General features: G+C 42.5%; 1 protein-coding gene across 2 annotated transcripts in view; it reads right to left on the reverse strand.

Annotated features, from left to right (window-relative positions):
- Positions 1–424: 424 nt before the first annotated feature.
- The window catches only part of tdrd6.L (tudor domain containing 6 L homeolog), a 60,809-nt gene continuing 38,381 nt past the window's right edge, over positions 425–22,852 (reverse strand). For both annotated transcript variants that reach the window (XM_018261730.2, NM_001088680.1), the window contains 11 exon segments: positions 21,475–21,558; positions 20,462–20,560; positions 19,107–19,241; positions 17,933–18,013; positions 17,739–17,843; positions 17,512–17,604; positions 13,171–13,287; positions 7,520–7,612; positions 7,347–7,436; positions 7,107–7,208; positions 425–768 (listed from right to left, as the gene is read on the reverse strand). In XM_018261730.2, the coding sequence (XP_018117219.1) occupies positions 722–768; positions 7,107–7,208; positions 7,347–7,436; positions 7,520–7,612; positions 13,171–13,287; positions 17,512–17,604; positions 17,739–17,843; positions 17,933–18,013; positions 19,107–19,241; positions 20,462–20,560; positions 21,475–21,558 (1,046 nt within the window). In that variant the 3' untranslated portion in view covers positions 425–721.

The raw sequence follows: 22,852 nt of genomic DNA on the forward strand, positions 1-22,852 counted from the left end.
CCACAATCCCTATAAAAGATGTATACAGGGAGGCGTCCTTTAGCCCAGCGGTCCCCAACGTTTTTTTGGGCCAGGGACCGGTGTAGAGCCAAATTTTTTCGCAAGGACCATGGGGGCGGTGATCAGACGCGACTGTCGGATGCTGCGTCTGCATCAGACAGTCGTGTCACGTCGGATCAACGCTGCGACACCATGCAACAATTTTATCTCTTACCTTATTATTATGCATTTTGTCGCAGTGCGTCAGATTGCACCCGAATCATCGTGTCGTCTTACCCGTATTATGGGCTCAATATACGCTGTTTATTAGTATTTTTCTGACGTCTGTATCCCATGCTGACAGTTTGTGGGGTGACAGATTTCAGGCATTCAGAGCACGGTTTTGCACGAATAAGACAATACAATGAAAAACCCAGCACATAACTTTCATGAAATAAGCTTTAAGCTTTAATAAGTTCTTTATATTCCAAACAAACGAAAGTCTAAGCACCCCTCAATGTAGAGAAATAATAAAGGCACCTATTATCAGAAAAGAAACAGAAATAAGTGCTCACAACCACTAACTGGAAAGGTGCGTGGGGCCGGTACACGGCTTTGATATCCTGAAATGAAACGGAGACAGACAATACTACAGCCAATTAGCACAACCTGCAGTGTCTGTATCAGCATTTAGTAACGAATATCCTCAAATGAAATGTCCCCTTCGGTGTCCGATCCATCACTACACGCTGGGGGCTGGGACGTAGCTGGACTCAATCTTCATCCGCCCTGATAAAACATACACAGAGTGATTATTTTAAAATGGATCTATCATGAAAATGAAAATTTAATACAAGCTTCATCATACTGAAAACTTTCTCAATACAATCAATTAAAAATTCTGCATTGTTTCTGAAATAATCACGTTTATCTCTTTCAGCATCTGTTTCTCTTCATTCTGTCTTCATGCAGCAGTTGGGTGTCAGATATTCATTGACAGTTAGATCCAATATATCTTATAGGGGGGCTCCTTTCCTAGCAGATGTATTGGAGCTCACTCAAATTACTGATTCCAGTACAAACAAAATCTAACAAAATAACTGCCTTTTGCACAAATCCGGCATGTAGAGAGACATGATGTCTGGTGAGTTTAATAGAGTGAGCTCTAATACATCTTCTAGGCAAAAGGAGCCCCCCTATAAGATATATTGGGTCTAACTGTCAATGAATATCTGACACCCAACTGCTGCATGAAGACAGAATGAAGAGAAACAGATGCTGAGAGAGGAATAGTGAATATAAACTTGATTTTTTCAGAAACAGTACAGAATATTTAATTGATTATATTTAGAAAGTTTCTTATTTCAGTATTCTGAGGCTTATATTAAAAGTTAATTTTGGTGATAGTTCCCCTTTAATAACCGTCATGCTTTGAAATGTTGGACAATCACAGCCCTTACATTTTGGTATTGGGGGGCTAGAGAAAGACCTGCATCGGTGGGTGATTTCAGGGGCCACATTGGCTGGTGGAACGGTGGTGAAGTTGCTGGTAATCAGTGACCATGGGGATTTTGAAGACCACTTAATGAACACCCTGTTTGGAGTATTGTTCGCCCGTGGGTGCTTTCTTGGAAGTAGAAGTGTTACAAAGGCACAAAACTAAGGGGCAGAATTGAGAATTTGAATTCTCTATTTTTTTTTTATGGTCATAACTCTAAAATTCGACTCGATTCCAGTTTTTATTTATTTTTTTAAATCGAATTCGATTTTCGAGATTTACCATACCCTGGCCCTTTAAGAATTCAAATTTGACTATTCGCCACCTAAAATCTGCCAAATTCATGTATAAGTCAATGGGAGATATCCAGGAAGCAATTTGGAGATGTTTGCAGCCTTCCTGACATTTGAGTTTGATAGTTTTCGGGTTTTAGATATTAAAGATTAAATATTTTATACTTACCAAATATCTTTTTCTAGTAGGCCCAAACTGTTTGTCTTCATACACCTCTGGAGGCAGGACAATGATTGAATTCTTGGTACCTCCTGGCCCTTCCCTTTGGCTATATAGTTCGACTCCACCTCCATTCCTCAGTTCTGTTGTCAAGCTCAGTTGGTGGAGATGTTATAGATAGACGGAAGGCCAAGATACACAGGTAGAAAGTATAGCGAGAAAGAGGTCCCTGTGCAGCCTGGGTGGGACTGCACTGACAGTTCGGGCCTACTAGAAAAAGATTTTCGGGTAAGTATAAAATCTTTCTCTCTCTAGTCGGCCCTCCTGTCAGTGCAGAAGTCAGGGGACGACCAAAAGCCGTTTCTCTCATGGGTGGGTAATTTTAGTATTTATGGCCTAGTAGTATAATTATTCTGCTAATGCGGCCTGTAGAACTTTTCGACCAAACGTGGCCTGTTGAGAAGCATAAACGTTCAACTTGTAAAACGTAATAAATATGTTGGGTGATACCCAAGTAGCTGCTTGGCAAATCTGTTGCCAATTGCCGTTGCCATATTTTGTGTGTTTTGTGCTCTTGTGGAATGGGCTTTTACCGAAAATGGTCTGCAAATGTTTCTGTTATCATAAACTGTGTTTATAGTTTCAACTAGCCAACGTGCTATAGTACTTTTTAACACCGCCTTTCCCTTGTGAGCTGTGGAGTAGGACACTAGGAGAACTTCAAGACGTCTATAATCTGCTGATCTCTTGAGATAGATGCAGAGTGCCCCTTCCACATCTAATTTATGTAGTTTTCGCTCTTTGTCATTTGGCGGTCTTGGGCAGAAGGAAGGTAAAATTATATCCTGGTTCATATGATGTTCTGTTACCACCTTTGGAAGGTAATTTGGTGTAGAGTATTGCTTTATCTTGATGAAGGATGAGCTATGGTTCCTTGCTGGAATGTGCTGACGTAATTGTGATAAGAAATGTAACTTTTAGTTCACATGTTGAGTTCACATGTTGATAACGGTTCAAAAGGTGGTTGTTGTAATGCTGTTAACACTAGAGGTAGACTCCAGGTTGCCAGAGGTTCCCTAAGAGGAGAACTGGCCCTGGTGACGCCTCTGATGAATTGGTGAACTGTGGAATCATCTGCCCAACTGTTATGAGTAAGTGCTGCTAGTGCCGACACTTGTTTTTAAAGAGTGCGGAGACTAAGGCCTTTTTGGAACCCCTCTGTCAAGAATTCTACCACCTCTGCTGTGGATGTGTCCTCCCAATGTATGCACCTCTGCCCGCACCATATTAAGAATCTTCTCCATATTCTATGGTACGTTCTGTTTGTGGACTACTTTCCAGCTTGTAAAAGAATGTCTATTGCTCTCAGAGAGTCCACGTTGTGACCACCAGTCGGTCTTAAGAGCCACGCAGTCAATCGGAGCATTGGTAAGTTGGGATGTTTGATAGGACCTTGTGTTAGTAGATTGGGTATGAATGGTAAACACCAGGGTCTGGCGATTGATAACTTGAAGAGGTCTGTGTACCATACTCTGGCCAATCTGGGGCTATGAGGATTGTGGTCGCGTTGGACTGTTTGAGTTTTCTAATTATTCTGGGTAGAATAGCTAGTGGTGGGAAGGCATACACCATCTTAAAGTTCCATGGTACCACTAGGGCGTCTACAAATATCGCTTTTGGGTCTCTCGACCTGGCACAGTAAAGGGGAAGTTTGTTGTTGTGCTTGGATGCTAGCATGTCTATCTCTGGAGTTCCCCATCTGCAAGTCAGTTGATGGAAGATCTCGGTATTGAGTGACCATTCTCCTTGGTTGATTGTTGTTCTGCTCAGGTAGTCTGCTTCCCAGTTTTGCACCCCTGGAATTTTCTCTTTGGGCATGGAACGACTGAGTTGTTGTTATCAGTGTTCTGGCTTTGTCTTGAGGTAGATATACATTCTGTCTCCTGGAATCGAACAACAACCCCCAGGTATCGGATCGTTTGACTTGGTTTGAGAGAGCACTTGTTGTGGTTGATTAACCAACTGTGTTGTATTAGCACCTGATGGCATAGCTCTGTATCTTTGCTTGCTTGTGCTGCCATGTGTGCCATTATCAGGAAGTTGTCTAGGTATGGTATGACGTGTATTCCTAGTGATCTCAAGTATGCTACTATTGGTGCTAGGACCTTGGTGAAAACACGTGCAGCTATACTGAGACCAAAGGGCAGCAAACTGATAGTGAGCGTCTCTGACTGCGAATCTTAGAAATTTTCGTGAGTGAGGGTGAATGGGAATGTGCAAGTATGCCTCCTTGAGGTCTATCGAAGTCATGAAAATTTCTGGTTCCATGGCTGCAATCACTGACCTGACAGATTCCATTCTGCTTTAGGACCATTGGATTTAGGGGCTTTAAATTGAGTACTGGGTGAAATGACCCTTCTTTTTTGCATACCAGAAATAAATTTGAGTAGAAGCCTTTGTATTTCTGTGCATGTGGTACTTGTTCGATCACTCCTGTTAGTAGCAATGTCTCTACTGCCTGTAGGAGTAAGTTTTCTTTGCGAGGAGCAGGGGATGATATGAGAAACCGCCCTGATGGTAGGTGTGGGGAAAAATGTATTCTGTAGCCTTGTTGGATGATGGTTAAAACAGAATTGTCTGTTACATGTGTTTGCCATATCCCGATGAACCACTGAAGCCTGCCCCCTACCCTTTCAGGGGCAGAGTTGGGTTTGTTGTTGTTGGGTTTTTTGGTGATGCGAGATTGTTGATGCCAGGATGGTCTACCACCTATTGGTCATTTGAGGTATTTTTGGAGTAAGGACGAAAGGAACGATATGATCGTGGTTGTGATGTCCAATTCTTTCTCCCGGTATATCTGTTTGTTGCGTCGAATCTAGGCTTTTTGCCCGTGGGTAGAAAGGTACTTTTGCCTCCTGTCACCTCCGCTATGATTTGCTTTAGGTCAGGTCTGAATAAAGATTCGCCCATGAATTGTAAGGATAATAATCTCAACTAGGACGCTGTATCACCTGTCCAATGTCTTGGCCAAAGAGCTACGACTGCATTTGCTGTTGTTTTGGCTGCCAGTTTGGCGATCTCCATTGCCGCTTCTGCGAGGAAGGTAAGGGTGGTGGATAATCTATCCACATCTGCCTGTAGTTGCTGACTGGATGTTGGTGGGTGTCTGGCTAATTCTTGTGCCCAATGTTTGGCGGTGCATGCTAAGCCCGCTGACGCCGCTGCTGGTCTGAGTATTGCAGCTGCCTGCATATAAAATAGTATTAGAACAGATTCCATACGGGCGATCAAAAGGATCCTTAAATGCGGCGTCCTCCGTTGGTAAGGCTGTCTGTCTTGATAACCCGACGACTGCCGAGTCCACCTTAGGTGACCTGTCCCACTTTTTTTGGTGTTCGTCGGGTACAGGGTACGTTTTAAAGAACCTTTGTGTAAGAGCAATTCGGCGATCTGGTTGTGCCCATTCCGCTTTAATTGCCTGTGTGATAAAATTTAAAAATCAGAAAGGCTAATTTAGACTTCTTTTGGACTCCTAGAAGCCTATCTGCACTTGAGAGAGCAGCAGTTTCATCTTTAATCTCTAAGGTTTGCATCAACTCTCTTAGAAGCTTTTTGGATGTTTCTGGGGTCGTCGCGGACGGCCCTTCTTCTTCAGATTCAGATGCTGACTGTGGGTCTGAGCTATCTGATTCCTGACCTGGTGTGTCATTTCCTTCAGTGTCTGAGGCTAATCCTTCCTCTGAATCGGAGGATTGTGTTAGTAAGGTAGTGGCTCTGCGCTTTTTTTGCGCTTTTGTGGAAGGGATGATTGTACTGTTTTCATAATCCACTGCAGATAGTCTCCTAATTGAGCTGGCATTTGTGCTGATGTATGTGGAACTGTGTCAGATTCCCAATTAGTGGGTATAGACCCGTCTGCCTGAGTGGCATTCGGCCTTGTTGTGGGCGATGGGGTGCTTAGTGGTGAGGCCTGACTCTAGGGTTGGTTGAGAGGTACTTGTGGGGAAAGTACTGGTGGCTCCACTATAGCTGAACTCTGTGAAGTGGGTTTGCAATCAGAGCAGTAGTTTCTTTCTGATTTTCTCAGAGTGTTTTTACACACTCTACATTTAGGGAGTTTATTGGGCTTTCTCTGTTTTTTCACTGTAGCCCCTGGTGATATTACTGACTGCGCCACCTTTCTGAGGTCATTGAGGGGATCTGTTTCCTCCATCCTACCTTGCAGTTGTGGTGCTGTACAAACAAATCGAGTGCAGTCTCCGTTGCTCAGTACATGCTAATGGCAGGTAGTATGCAGTATCTTGCGTTCGGTAACGAAACGCGATGTGGCTGTGTGACTGTGGCGTAGGAGCGCCTACGCTGACTATGCTTGGCGCGCAAATGTATGGTGCGCAGGAGAAGTAGTTTGGCTTTGCCTAGCAACCGGCATTCACGGTTGTTACCAACCTGCGTATCGCACCTATTTTTCCTTTATCCCTACTCCCCATGCTTACCACGTATAACTGGGTGTTGCGCGGTCTTTGTAGGGTAGTGGCTCTGAGTATTGAGCCCTAGTTTGTACTGTACCCCCGCCGAATCGGTACCTGTAATGCTCAGTCCGGCAGCTCTGCGTGCCTTCGATCTTGTGCTTACCCAAGAGGATCCATCTGTCTAAAGGCAGCTCAGCGTGACACGACAGATCTTAATCGGTCAGTATTTCTTTGCCGATTATATCAGCTGCACAGCTCTGCGTGTCCTGTGCCTCATTACCAATGTGCTGATTATAACTCATGTCCCAGAGGGTAGCTCTGCGTACCCCTTTACATGGGATTGAGGAAACAGTCAGTGATCATCCATGCTGGAGACATTATGAACTAATAATAATGATAATAATTCAGAAAAATAAGGAAGAAAGAAAGGAAATAAAAAATGTAAACTAATGGATAACTGTCCTCTACCTCCGAGGCAGGACAAAGAACCGAGGAATGGCGGTGGAGTCGAACTATATAGCCAATGGGAGGGGCCAGGAGGTACCAAAAATTTAATCATTGTCCTGCCTCCAGAGGTGTATGAAGACAAAACCCCTGACGTCTGCATTGACAGGAGGGCCGACTAGAGAAATACGTTTTCTTTTAATAAACAATTCCCCCAATCGAATAAATGTGCCTCTAAAATTGGATAATGACTGCACACTTACCTTGATCTTGCTCCATTTGTTCCATGTCATCAGTTTCTGGCTCAAAGTTATCACTGCTGTGCATGATATCCACAGATACCGGCCCCTCAAGAAGCGGTGTGTCTGCAAGGAAATCACAGTCGGGTTTATACATTAAATTCATGCTCTATAAATATTCTGTATATAAAATATCTCAAATAATCTCATTCTCAAATACTATTGCAAAAAAAAAAAAAATCTCAGATCAATACAAGTAATTACCTGGATTTACTAGGCTCTCTGGTTCACCATCTTTCCACTCTGTTGCACCAACACCGTGTGACCCCACACTGTCCCCTTCTGCAGGAGACTCTGTATATACAGGTACTATATCAGTTACTATACAGTTTGCATGCTGCACATTTAATGAACTTGAAATTTGATTAGAGGCTCACCTTGAAATTCTATATTTTTCATGTTACCAGATTCTGTCTCACTGACAGTCCATGTGTACTCAGTATATGAACGGTCTGCTGCCACCAGGCACACTGCAGAAACAAAAAAATCAGTGAGACAAAGATTGGCAAGCATTACTAATGTCTGACCTACAAGCAGATATATCTTTGGAGAGACCTGTCCAAAATGGCTTAAAATCAGCTAGATATTGGTTTGGCAGAGCATCAATGGGCCAAAAAGCTGCCAGCTCAGTCTAGTCGTCGGCTTTAATCAGTCTGTGTATGGCCACTTTATCAAAAAAGGAGATTTTGTGTACTCACCGTTAAATCTCTTTCTCATATGTCACTTGGGGGACACAGGGACAGTGGGTATAGCTGGTACCACTAGGAGGCAGGACACAACAAAAGTAAAGAAACTGGCCCCTCCCCTACTGGCTATACCCTCAGCAGGCAGAGCTTATGTCAGTTTGTACCAAAAGTCAGGAATATATATAACTTGAAATCTAACTGAACTACAACATTGTAGTATGCTGTGTAATGTGTAATGGAAAAAACTAAAAAAAAGACAAAAAAATAAAAGAAGGCTTCAGTTCAGGGGGGGGGAAGCCGTGTCCCCCAAGTGACATAAGAGAAAGAGATTTAACGGTGAGTACACAAAATCTCCTTTTCTCCTAGTCAGCTTGGCCGACACAGGGACAGTGGGGACATACCAAAGCTGTCCCTTAAGAACCCTGGGTGGGAATAGAGGTAGTGACCACAACATCTAGACGTACCTTTCTACTAAAGCGAGTGTCAGAAGCCGCAAGGTATGGAATGGTAAAATTTTGGAAGGGAGTGGACCGAGTTCCACGTAGCTGCTTTGCACAGCTATTCCGATAATGCCTGATTTCGGAATGCCAGGACGTACTCACACCTCTAGTGGAGTGAGCAGGGAGTCTGACTGGTGGAGTTTGACCATGTGTATAGGCTCTCTGAATTGCTTGTTTGATCCCGTGAGATATGGTTGCCTTAGCAGCTGAAGCACCCTGGTTTTGTCCTGAAGAAGAACCAGTAACGAATCTGATTTACGTATGTCTTGAACACTGTGTGGATAGAATTTTAGAGCCCGGATTGGGTCTAAAGTGTGCAATGCCATTTCCTTCTGACTTGCTGGTGCAGCACAGAAGGTCGGAACCACTATCTCCTGTTTAAGGTGAAAATTCCGAAAGAACCTTAGGCAATGAGGATGGGACTGTGCGCAGTAAGCCCTGACATGGTGGAAAACAAGGTATGCCGATTTACATGAAGAGCACTTCGTTCTTAAACGTGTCTTGCTGAGGCAATTTCAGGAAGGAAAAAACAGTTTTTCAGGTAAACCATTGAAGAGATACTGAGCCCCTTGGTTCAAGGGGGATGTTGTAATTCACACAGCACTACTGTGAGGTCCCAGAAAGGGACTGGTGCTCATACAGGGGCAGCCAGGTGAGCTACCCCCTGCAAGAATGTCTTGACGTCAAGTATTAGTGCTAGGTATTTCTGGAAGAGGACTGATAGTGCTGATATTTGCGACTTGAGGGAGCCCAGGGACAACCGCATGGACAGGCCATCTTGCAGGAAGTCCAGAATAATGGGAATGGATAGCACTGTGAATTTGCTTTGTGATGGGTGCACCATCATTGATAGATGGCCCAGACTCTGTGATAAACTCTGGCTGCAACTGGTTTTCAAACGGCACACATTGGTGCGCCACAGCCCTTGAGATCACCCTTTTTTTTTGGTTAGGATTTTGGGTCTCATAAGCCATGCCGTCAAGTTGCAGCTGGCTGAGTTTTGATGACGGATTGGCCCTTGAGTGAGAAGGTCTAGAAGAGGAGGTAGCGTCCACAGCTTTTCCACTGACAGATTGATCAGACCCTTAAACCAGGAGTGGTCTGTTCTTGTTGCATCTTTCTTATGGTTCTTGGAATGAGTGGCAGAGGTGGAAGGCATACACCAGCCGAAATTGCCAAGTTGCTGCTTGAGCGTCGGCGTCTATGGCTAGGGGATCCCTGTAGCAGGCTAAGAAGGCCAGCACTTTTTTGTGCCGAGTTGCCATAAGGTCCACTTCCAGCATGCCCCGCCATTGTATTAATTTCTGAAGAATTTCGTCCTTCAGTGACCACTCGCCTGGGTCCAGTGACAGCCGGCTTAGGAAGTCTGCTTTCCAGTTTAGCAACCCTGGTATATAGATGGCTGACAGATGGGCTTGATGGATTTTTGCCCACTGGAAGATTAACTTTATCTCGTTTAGTGCCACTCTGTTTCTTGTACCCACTTGGTGGTTGATGTAAGCGACCTCGGTGGAATTGTCCGACTGTATTTTCACCGTAGACCCCTCAGTTCCTTGTGCCAATGGATTAGTCCTAGACGAATCGCAGGGATCTCGAGCAGATAGATCTGTAGCCTTTCCTCGTCCAGCTTCCATTTTCCCTGTGCCATTCGAAGAGACTCGCATCTGTTGAGAAAGCGCCAACGGGGTTCTCCTGGGCGGTGGGTGCTGTGTAGCCACCGGTGGAGGGATGTCCGTGTCCGGTGAGACAGGCGAATCTCTTGGAGTAAGCATTTCCGATTCCAGCTAGCGAGAATGTTCCCCTGGAGCTCCCTGAGGTGGAATTGAGCGAATGGCACTGTTTCGATGGTGGATACCATGTCCTCCAGTACTTCCATGCCAAACTTAACTGTGTGGCAATTTTACCAGAACCTGAAGGTGAAGTACTTTCTCCCGAGGGAGACAGATCCACTGAGTCAGTGTGCTGAACTACATCCCTAGGAATAGCATGAACTGGCTGGGCGTAAAGGATGACTTGTGAATTGGTAGTGAAGATTGTAGGAAGGCCATCTCAAGTATTTCTGGTGCGGGGGGAAAACCTTTGTGGGCGAATAATTTTACTGAGGAATTCTTGTCCGCAGTCTTGAAGTGTGCTTTCGGCCTTGCCAGGTTTGGTCTTTGTTTACTGCCGAAGCATCCTCGTGTTGGAAAGGACTGTCTTGGGGGAGAAGACCTTGTGTTCTTGGTTTGGGAGCCACGAATAAACGAACCCCTGCGGAAGGAGTAGCGTGCTTTAGGTTGTGGCAGCAAAATACTCTTGCCCCTTGTGGCTTGACTGATTTTGTCCAAGTTGGGGCCAATTTGTAGCCATCCTTTAAAGGGGATGGATGTCTAGGATTTCTTGGAGAAAAATCTGCTGACCATAGTTTCATCCAGATAGACGTGCGGGCCGCCACTGAAAGTGCTGATGATCTGCTGATCACTTGTGCTGGCATTGAGTAGGCAGTCGACCAGGAATGGACTGCCCTGCTGACCTATGCCATGGCTATTACTGGCGAAGAGAGGTACCCAAGGTGAAGAACACAGAGTGTAGTAGGCTTTCTAGCTTCCTGTCCATGGAATCTTTGAAGGAAAAAAGGCATCAGGGACTGGCAGGGCAGTATTCTTAGAATGACGGAATACGGGTGCATTCACTGAGGGAGGGGGTGACTATTTTTCAGTAAGATCAGCCTTAAGGAAGCACAGATTCACCTGGAAACATCTCTCTCTCTTGTCCCACTCTAGTGATTTGGTCAAGATCGGCCATGACAAATCACTAGGCCTTCGGCCTTGTGTTTTTATATGGTCATGAAACTCCTTGGTAACTTATAATATCCTTACAAATTACAAGAAAGGGTACTTTATTCACTATATACAAAACAATCCTCCAACTGACTCAACACAAAGGGGCAGATTTATCAAGGGTTGTATTTAAAATTCGAGTTTTCAAGTTTTTTTTATGGTCAAAACTGTCAAATTCGACTAGGGAGTTAAAATCGATTCCAGTTTTTAAAAAATGCTAATTAAATTTTTGAGATTATCATACTCTGGCCCTTTAAGAACTCGAATCAGACTATTCGCCACCTAAAAGCTAACAAATTGCTGTCTAAGTCAATGGGAGACGTCCAGGGAACAAATTTGAGTTGTTTGCAGTAGTGATGTGCAGGTCAGGATTTCCCTGACCCACCCTCCCTCCGCGCCCCAATTCCAGGTTCCGTTTATAGACCTGAGCCGACCCGCCCATGTAGTCAAAAAAGGGGCGGGGTGAACTGGCGCAACTTCTATAAAAGAGGAACCAGGAAGTCGGCATTTGACGGTGGCGAATGGGGAGAGCAGGAGAAGAGCTCAACCCGCACTCACCCGCGAAGAAGAGTGCAAGGTCGGCCCGAACCTGCCTGACCGTTGGGTATCGTGCCGGCCCACACATGACTACTTTGCAGCCTGACATTCAAGGTTTTTGGGAGAAAAAACTCCAATTGAGTTTTTAAAATTCGTCAGGGATCAATTTTGAGTTGTTTGCAGTAATGATGTGCAGGTTGGGATTTCTCCAACCCGCCCTCCCTCCATCTGCGCCCCAATTCAAGGTTCCTTTTATAGACCCGAGCTGACCCGCCCATAATGTCACAAAAGGGGCGGGGTGAGCAGGCGCAGCGTCTATAAAAGAAGAACCCGGAAGTTGGCATTTGACAGAGGTGGCGGATGCAGAGTCTTTAAAATTCAAATCTAATTCGATTCGAATTTGATTTCAGTTTTTGCATCAATTACATTCATCTGATTTTAAAAGAATTACATTTTTTAAATAGATTTCAATTGGTCGAATTTATGGGAGTGTAGGGGAGTTTTTAAAAACTCCCATGAATTTGAAATTCGACCTATAAATGTGCCTCAAAATGATGCTATTGACTTCATTTGATATTATATCTTCCTAAATTCCATTTATTACATTGTTTATGTATGGTCATGTTAGTTGTCGTTTAAAATGACTTCTGTAAACTTGCTGTTAAGGAATTAAAGTTGAACATGACTGCAGACAACAGTGTTTTTGTGGTTCATATAAAATTATTAAGAAGCAAATGGAACCTTTCATTACCTTTGAGTTTCCTTATATGAAAAAAAAGCTGGCCTGGTCTAACTTGCCTGCCAGGAAAATCCTGGTGGGCCCTTCCAAGTAAAGTCTGGACAATGAATATCTTTTTTTTACACCATCAATTTTTATTGATTTTCATTCACAAGACAAGGGGGGAAAGGGGGGGGTTATGATCCTGCCTGGGAGACACTGACAATTTACATTCTCATCCAGCAGTAACAAGGTACCTCATGTAGATTCCGCTTATGCACATTTGATTATACCTTTTATTCACCCATAATAGTTATTCTTCCAGCATCAGTCCATGGCTGCCAGATTTTATCAAACTTGACAGGACAGCCCCGTGTTAGGTAGGTAAGTTTGATCAAGGGGAGCACATTGTTAACCTGCTTTCACCACATTTTCAACGTGGGAGCTCTAGGCCCCATCCACCTTAGTATGATACATTTTTTTGCATAGTATAGTAATCCTCTAGTGAGAAGGTGCATGGATTTGCCATGAATTGCTCCCTCCAGAATTCCCAGCAGACAGCATTGGGGAGTGAGCAACGGGGGAAGAGCCAGTTGTGTTGAAAGGTGTGCTGTAACTGCTCTCCCAGAAGGACAATGAATATCTTAAACATGAAAATATCTATTTATTTGTCAGCGAGAAAACACTGTTTTAGGGCTCGCTAGTTGTAGTGGAACTTTACTAGGAATGCTGACACCAGGAAGTTACAGCGGTACTACACAGGCTCACCTGGAGTTTGACATTCTATGTTTTCCACAGGATCAACTGCACACTGGCATTCATTATTCTGGTGATCGTCTTTAGTGCGGTCATCTGGTACTGGACACTCTGTGCGTTCTGATACCACTAAAGGGAAAGATGTGGCTTTTAATATACACTGTGTACATAGGTTTGGGGATCTTTGATAATGAAAATTTAATGCAAGTTTCATCATGCTGAAATAAAAAGTTTTCTAAATATAATCAATTAAAAATTATGTACCGTTCCTGAAATAATCAAATGTATCTTCACTATCCCTCTCTCAGCAACTGTTTTTCTTCATTCAGGAATTGGGTGTCAGATTTTCATTGACAGTTTATATATAACATATCTACTGCCTAGGAGATGTATTACAGCTCACTCTATTAAACTCACAAGACATCAGGTCTCTCTACATGCAGGATTTGTGCAAAAGGCAGTTGTTTTGCTAGGTTTTGATTGTACTGGAATCAGTTATTTGAGTGAGCTCTAATACATCTGCTAGGAAAGGAAGCCCCCCCCCTTTAAGATATATTGGATCTAACTGTCAATGAATATCTGACACCCAAATGCTGCATGAACAGAGAATGAAGAGAAACAGATGCTGAGAGAGGGATAGTGAAGTTAAACTTTATTATTTCAGAAACAATGCAGAATATTTAATTGATTGTTTTTAGAAAGTTTCTTATTTCGGTAAGCTTATATAAAATTTTCATTTTTGCAATAGTTACCCTTTAAGCAGTGCAGAGCGTGGGGGAAAAAAAGGATTTATACTTACGATAAATTCTTTTCTAGTAGGCCCGAACTGTCAGTGCAGATGTATGGGTTATGTCCAGGTTCACCTCTGGAGGCAGGACAGAAGAATTGGTCTCTTGGCCCCTCCCTCAGGATATATAGGCTGGCTCCACCTCTATTCCCCAGTTCTGTTGTAAAGCTCCGTGAGGTGATGAGGAGACAGCAAGATATGAAGGAAGGTCAAGAGACAATAGTAGTAATTGTAGAGATAGAGAGTCCTTACACCCATACTAAAATCAGCCTGAGTGGGATTTACTGCACTGACAGTTCGGCCTACTAGAAAAGAATTTATTGTAAGTATAAATCCCTTTTTCTCTAGTCGGCCCTCCTGTCAGTGCAGACATTTAGGACGTTCCAATGGTTTTGGCTAAGAATGTAGGCTTGGTTGATTGTCTCTTCTAGCCATCTGGAAATAGTTCGTTTGGACACGGCTAAGCCTTTGTGTGTCGGTGAGTAGGAAACGAAGAGTGCATCGGATCGTCTAAACGTAGACGTTCTTTTCTTGTAGATCTTAATAGCTCGTACAACATCCAGCTTATTTAGCTGTTTCTCTTTATCATTAGCAGGATCTGGGCAAAATGATGGAAGAACAATGTCCTGATTGATATGGAAAGCTGACATTTCTTTTGGAAGAATACTAGGAACTATCCTAGGGACCACTTTGTGAATGACTAGCCATGGTTCTGTATGGGATAATGCAGCTATCTCCGACACTCTTTTGGCTGACGTGATTGCAATAAGGAAGGGTGATAAGGGTCAACCATTTTAGGTCACAGGTTCAAAGGGCTCTTTTTGTAGAGCTGATAGGACAGTTGTTAGGTCCCATGAAGGTGTAGGGCTCCTAAAAGGGGGTATGGCTCTCAAGACTCCTTGTAAAAATTGCTGAATATCAGGTTGTTCTGCCCATTTAAACTGGAATAGTACAGACAAGGCTGATATTTGTGCTTTTAAAATGCTCAGCGCCAAACCTTTTCCAAAGCCCGAAGCAAGGAAGTCTGTAATAACCTGAGGTGTACTATCTTCCCAGTTCTGTTGTAAATCCGAACAACAGTTTATAAAGGTTCTCCAGACCTTGTAGTAGGCCTTGGCGGTGGTCACCTTACGCGACTGTAGGAGAATATCTATTGCCTTCAGGGAGAATCCCCTCTGGGACCACAATTTGATCTCAGGTGCCAGGCCGTCAAACGTAACATTGGCAGGTTGGAGTGTCACGCTGGTCTCTGCATGAGATATGACCGCATCTGGATCCACGGTCTGGAGATGGACAGGCTGATCAGATCCGTATACCAAAGTCTGTTGGCCCAATCTGGGGCAATTAGTATCGTGGTCACTGCTTCCTGATCTTGCCTAGATTCGGTAGGGGTGGAAAGGCGTACACCTTTTGAAAGTTCCAAGGAATGACTAGTGCATCTGTGAACGATGCTCCTGGGTCTCTGGTTCTGGAGCAGTAGCAGGGAACTTTGAAATTGTGTCTGGATGCCAATATGTCTATATCTGGCATCCCCCACCTGCTGGGAGAATATCTCGTGATGTAGATTCCATTCTCCTTGGTCGATGGTTTGTCTGCTGAGGAAGTCTGCTTCCCAATTTAGTGCCTAGGGTATGTATACTGCCGAGATGGTTGGTACATGGGTTTCCGCCCATGTGAAAATCTTTGTGGCCTCGAACATGGCCAACTTGCTGTGGGTTCCTCCCTGTTTGTTGACGTAAACCACTGCAGTAGTATTGTCTGACTGAATTCTGACTGGGAAAGCTCTGAGCAGGTTGTTCCAGCCCTGAAGGGCCAGCACTTTCGCTCGAAGTTCTAGTACATTGATCTGCAAACGAGATTCCTGTGGAGTCCAGCGACCCTCAGGGCTGAGGAAGTGACCATTGTTGTACGAAACGCGTTGGCAGTTTTTGTAGACATTGAACATGTAGCACTTTATGAACTTTGATCTGATGAAATAAAGAAATGACGTTTTAAAGAAATCTTTTGTGAGATTGCAGTGGATTCCGGGTAATGAGTACAGATTAGTGTGCTTTACGTTTAGTGGTTTGTTGTTGAGGGGTAGAAGGTTGGAGTGCAGTTTTTATCCACTCTAGGAAGTCTCCTACCTGAGGAGGGAGTTGTGGAACTGCATTAGGTGTTGCCTGCATAATTAGTGGTTCTTGAGACAGGGACTCCTCATTTCCTTGTAACTCCATTATGGGTGAGTTAGTTGCAACATTAATATCTTGGGCAGATAGGATTGGTGGCTCAGTAGGCCTGCAGTCAGAGCAATATGTAGATTCTGACTTTCTAAGAGTATGTTTACATTTTTTGCATTTTATTCCTCTAACAGGTCTTTTTGCAGATTTTTTTGACTGATTTAGCAGCTTGGACATCCTCCCTTAACTCCCTGAGTCATCTTTCCATCTTAAGAGAAAAATTGGAATGATTACCAGTTTATTCTCTGGAAATGGTGCTGCGCTCTTAATGTCACAGATGTGGACTTGTGTTGAGGAGTGTTTTGTATTAATAGAAGGGCTGTCCGTATCGCTCACTACAGGCAGCGTGCAGCCCCGTGGTGTTCCATATAAGCAATGAGCTGATGCGATACGGAGCAGAATTGGCAATGTGCCATGACATCATGACGTTGCACGCCTTAGCATCTCGCTATTCGCACCATAAAACAAGGGAGCGTGTTCCGCGCTTGTATTGCCCTTAAACAAAATGGCGGATTCTGCTCACGCAGCCCGCAATTTAGCGACTGCTTCAACAGTACCTTCTCTGCCATTGCTTACCAGAATATGTTGAAGGCTCTTGTTGTGAGTAACCCAGCGCTTTTGTATACAGTTGAATGTATACCTACAAACCCCTTACATAAAGTGCTGCGGGGTGAGTTGGGACTGTAGCTCTCCCTATAAATTACATTGCAGAATGTAGGCTGCTCTGTTCCAGCATGAATGAGTATCGTCCACATATTGGGCATTTTGGTAGCACTACATACCTAGCCGTTTTAGGGTAGGAGACTACTCTAAGCCACTCCGCTTGCTGCAAAAAGCCAGCAAGGAGGGAGAAGCTGATCCGATGGGAGACAGCTCAGCATGCCTCCATAACATCTGTGTAACGCTGTCCACTTGCTGCAACATGCCAGCAAAGAGGGAGCAGCCTGGATCGGTGGGAGACAGGTCTGCATGTCTCCATAGTATAATAACTATGAAGGAGAAAAAAATAATAGAAGTATTTTTGTCCTTCAACTCCAAGGCAGGACAAAAGAACTGGGGAATAGAGGTGGAGCCAGCCTATATATCCTGAGGGAGGGGCCAAGAGGAGGGGCCTCCAGAGGAGAACCTGGACATAACCCATATGTCTGCACTGACAGGAGGGCCGACTACAGAAAAAGTAAAAGGATTACGAACATTAAACAACAGAATTCACATTTTTTTTATATTTTAGATGAAAAATAAAGTTATGTATCTAGAGAAAGATATAAAATTGGTTACCAGCATGGTTAATCACCAATTAAGAGAAGGCTTAAGAAAATGTGGAAGGATGCATGCTAATATACTTGCCCTTATCTTGTAGATGGCAATGGTCTGCAACTTCTGGCTCACAAACATCAGTCTCACATACATCAGCAGTGCTGTCTGTGTGTACTGGATGCTCTGTACAAAGGAAAGGAATACATGGATTATGGTTAGTTATGGAAAGATTTCTAAGAAACCCATAAAACTCCCAAGGCTCTTTTGATTTGCAAATTGTCGGTAAGAACAACAGTAGCAGCAGAGTACACACTGACCTGGACTTTCTATGTTCTCATCAGAATGTGCTGCAAATTCACACTCATCTCCCTGACGCACATCACTAGCGCTGTCAGCTGTAGGCTCTGTATATTGGAACAGCACTAAAGGGAATGTGATAGGGATATTGAACAACTAAGTCATGAGTTTAAAAGAAAGTTGGTGCCAGAGAAGCATGAATATTAAAACTTACCTTCATCTTCAAAGTCTTGCAGGTCAACAGGCCCAGACTCCTTAGATCGATTGTCAGAGCCACTGATGCATATTTGACTCTCTACATAAAGACAGAATAAGCACATTATTGTGACCTTATAAGTATCAAATAATATCCAGTCTAAGATGGGGACTTGAGAAGTGTAGGAAACAATACGTTGGATGCCATTATCATAGGCTCATTCTAACAGGTCCTTGACCAATTTTAAGTGGTCAATAATAGTCATCCAGTTACATACAGCCCACAACATGAAATAAGAAACTTTCTAAATACAATCAATTAAAAATGCTGCATTGTTTCTGAAATAATCAAGTTTTTATTCACTATTCCCTTTCTCAGCATCTGTTTCTCATTCTGTCTACATGCAGCAGTTGCATCCAATATATCTTATTATAGGGGCTCCCTTTACTAGCAGATGTATTAGAGCTCACTGAAATAACTGATTCCAGTACAAACAAAATCTAACATAATGAATGCCTTTTGCACAAATTCTGCATGTAGAGACAGGTTTTCAATAGAGTGAACTCTAATACATCTTCTAGGCAAAAGGAGCCCCCTATGAGATATATTGGATCATTCATCTGACACCCAACTCCTTAATAAAGACAGAATGAAGAGAAACAGATGCAGAGAGAGGGATAGTGAAGATAAACTTGATTATTTCAGAAATGGTGAAGAATTTTTAATTGATTGTATTCAGAAAGTTTCTTATTTCAGTATGCTGAAGCTAATAACTTTTCATTTTCATGATAGTTCCCCTTTAAAAGCAAGTTCACTTAGATTTATATGTATATATTAGATTTATATGTATATATGAGATATATGAATATCAGGTATTATAAAGCAACATCTAAAGAGAAGAGCTGGTGGACACTAGACTGGACACAGCTGCAATAGGAATGCACAAGGGACTATGTATCCTACAAACTCATGGCTAGTTGGGTGTTACAATGAGGGTGACACTAGTGGGAAAGCAAGACACAGATCATGTATCTTACAAAAGAAGCATAACTGATAAAATAAATGAGATTTAAGATACTATGAGCCCGTTGCATAGATATCCACCCCAATGATCTGAAAATAAAGTTATACATAACTGAAATAAATGAATTGCTATTTGCAGCCATACAAAAAAAGGCCAACAGTCGCTCACCTTGATTTTCAGTATCCAAGTCCTCAACATCCTCAGTTACATATTCATAATTATAATCTATGGATACAGTTTCTTTGCTTCCAAAATCATCAACACCTCCCTCTAATAATGGAATGTCTGTATATGTGACTGTGTCTGCAAGAGAAACCAGAGGCTCAGACTATATTTTCCTGAGGACATCCATCCTATCTAAAACAACTGTATAGCGTATCTGCTATGTGCTATACAAAGGTGGGTCCTACAGCACTACTGGGACTTAATGGTATTCCCCATAGTATCTTACATACATACATAGAATATATTAGCAAGCGAGATATAGATTAACAGAACATTGTTATAGGATAAGTAAAGCTTTAAAATAAGTGAATGTAAAACTGATGAGGGGGCTATAGTAAGCACTTTTGCAATGTACATTCATTATTTTTAAATCCAAGATATTAAAGGGATATATGTTCTGTTAATAAGAATGAATGTTGTTACAACAGATCCACCTGCTGGTCAGTTTTCCACCAGTCTGACCACCAAGTAGTCAAGGAAATTGTCAGGAGAAAGAAAGTGGCAGAGGCTGCTCTGATTTTATTCCTAAGCAGAAGAACATCAGAGCAGCCTCTTTCTTTCTCCTGACAACTTCCTTGACTACAGGTGGCGCTGTTGTAATAAAATTCATTCATATTAACAGAACATGTATCCCTTAATATCTTGGAATAAAAAATAAATAATGTAAATGACAATATCTTTCTATTCAGTCTTGTCCTATTCATATTCCAGCCTCTCATTCAAATCAGTGTGTGATTGCTAGGGTAATTTAGACCCTAGCAACCAGATTGCTGAAACTGCAAACTGGAGAACTGCTGAATAAAAAGCCAAATAACTCAAAAACCATAAATAATAGAAAATGAAAACCAATTGCAAATTGCCTCAGAACATCACTCTCTATATCATACAAAAAGTTAATTTAAAGGTGAACAACCCCTTTAAGGGGACAGATCAGGATATTCCTGGTTAACTGTAACAGGGTGTGGTCAATGTAGTTCATGGGCATAGCCCTACATATTCCCATGTTATAAGTGAAAAAGGACAAGGAAAGTAAGATGAAATGTAAGTGCTATATCATTTGCAGGCTTACAGTTACCCCATACAACTTCATGTGCCCCTATCTTTCTGCAGAAATGCCATGCTATTTGTGAGTCACTTCTACAATTAATGCCTATAGAAATCTTTAATTAAAAAGGTCCATTAAACAGGAGAATTATATTGAAGTTAATCCATTTCCCAAATAACAGAGAAAATAAAAACAGAGACATAACTAAACCTGCAGATATAGTGGCGTGGCTATTTTACCCAATTGTTATTACCTTTGTGTTCTTGACTTGGCAGATCAGTTTCTTCTGCCTCAAAAAGATAACTCCTGTGTTCAGTTTCAGTACCTGGGTCTTCCTCTGGAACCAAATCCTCTGAATACAACAAGAGAGAAGTCATAAGGCAGAAGAACGTTTGCAACTTAGAAACGAAACACAAGCTTTCCTGATATGAAACGCCACCGTTTTCTTCAGTGCATTTAGGCTGTGCTTACAAGAAATGTATAAAAACAAGCTACATAAGCAATACGAGATTGTTACACTATAAGTACTGCTATAACGTATAATAAATTGGTATACAGGTATGGAATCTGTTATCCGGAAACCTGTTATCGAGAAAGCTCCAAAATTACAGAAAGGCCATCTCCAATCGACTCCATTTTATCCCAATAATCCAAACCTTTAAAAATGATTTCCTTTTTCTGTGTAATAATAAAACAGTGGCTTGTACTTGAGCCTCTGTTTTATGTTTTACATTCACTTATTTTAAAGGTTTACTTATCCTTTAGGTTTAAGTCTTCATATCCCTTTTATTTTATCTAATGGAAATAAAAATAAAATTAACTGCTTCTAAAACCTTCTTAAATAGGCCTATGATTAAGAGGTGTTACCGAAACACGTTAGGTGGCCATTCCACAGCAGCTAGTTAAACTTTTGTACATATAAACAGTGGTTTTAATTTACTTCATGAGGAAGTGAGCCCTACATTTTTTTATCTTGGATAAATACAGTTTGAGGAGCTCTGCATGAATGCAGGGACACTGAACCCTCTGCAGTCTGTCTGTGATACCAGAGAGAGTAGTCTGAACGGTTTGTTAAACTATTAAAATTACCTTATTAAATAACCCGATTTTAGTGAAAGAGTCCAAGAATCACAAAACTGGGGCCTAAAGTATAATAATACACCTTTACTATGATAACGGTCAGTAAAATGAAATCCCCATCTAAAAAGAAGATAAATGGATAAAATGATCAGTAGTTTGGTTGCGGTACATGGAATGTGTTATCACCTTTTTGCTCTTTACTTTGCAAGTCTGGCTCAGAAATATCATTCTTGTGTTCTGCAACTCGGTCCTCCTCTTGCTCTGGAAAGTCTGAATATACACATAAGAGAAAGCATGTTGCACAAGGCAGTCAGTAATCAAACTCACATCATTACACATTACGTCACACCAGCATTGGTTGCTTCTCAAAATTTGATCAACTATACAATATTGCAACTTTAAGTAAAGATTAAAAAAATCCTTTTACAAATGGGTTATAAAGACAAAGTAGAATTTTTTTCCAAATACCTTTAGGGAGCCACAAAAGTCTGTCTAGTCAGAACAACACCATGTGAAGACTCCTTAAAGGGGTGGTCGTCTTTAAGCTAACTTTTAGTGTTATAGAATGGCTAATTCTAAGCAACTTTTCAATTGGTCTTCATTTTTCCTTTTTTTTTTTTTTTTTAACATAGTTTTTGAATTATTTTCCACCACCTTTTTCCAGCTTTCAAATGGGGATCACTGACCCCATCTAAAAAAACAAATGCTTTGTAAGGCTACACATTTATTGTTATTGCTACTTTTTATTACACATCTTTCTATTCCAGACCATGTCTGATTGGCAGAATGCCTAATAAGGCAACACAGTGATTAATTACCAGACCATGTCTGATTGGCAGAATGTCACTATGCAGGGAGGGAAGCCCTGTGTATCCTCAAGCGACTGAAGAGAGATTTAACGGTGAGTACACAAAATCTCCTTTTCTCCAGTGTCTGCTTGGGGGACACAGGGACAGTGGGGAAGTACCAAAGCTGTCCCCTTGAATAGGGTGGGAAGGATAGGCCTATGTGGAAGATGCCACTGCGGCTTGAAGAACCTTCCAGCCGAAGCGTGTCAGAATTAGCAAAGGTATCGAAATGGTAGAATTTTGCAAAGGAGTGGAATGATGCCCACATAGGTGCTTTGCACGGCTGCTCAACCGAGGCTAGATTCCGGAAGCCCAGGATGTGCTCATCCCCCTGGTTGAGTGTGCCTTGACCCGTGGTGGGGGTGTTTGCCCACTTGCCGTGTATGCTTGTTGAATGGCCTGTCTAATATAGGTGAAATGGCAGCCTTAGAGGCCGGAGTTCCGTGTAGGGGTCCCCCTGGAACAACAAACAGAGCAACTGTCTTGCGGATGTCTTTAACCCTATGCAAATAACCCTATGCAAATAGAACTTGAGAGCTCATACTGGATCCAGAGAGTGCAGTGCCACTTCCTTAGGGTTGGATGGTGAGGGACAGAAGGTTGGTATGGTGATCTCTTGATTGAGATGAAACGATGAAAGTACCTTTGGGAGAAAGGAAGGTATAGTACGAAGTACCGCTCTGTCCTGATGGAACACCAGGAAAGCGGGTTTGCAC

The sequence above is a fragment of the Xenopus laevis genome, chromosome 5L (genome assembly GCF_017654675.1).
Source record: "Xenopus laevis strain J_2021 chromosome 5L, Xenopus_laevis_v10.1, whole genome shotgun sequence".
NCBI lineage: Eukaryota > Metazoa > Chordata > Amphibia > Anura > Pipidae > Xenopus > Xenopus laevis.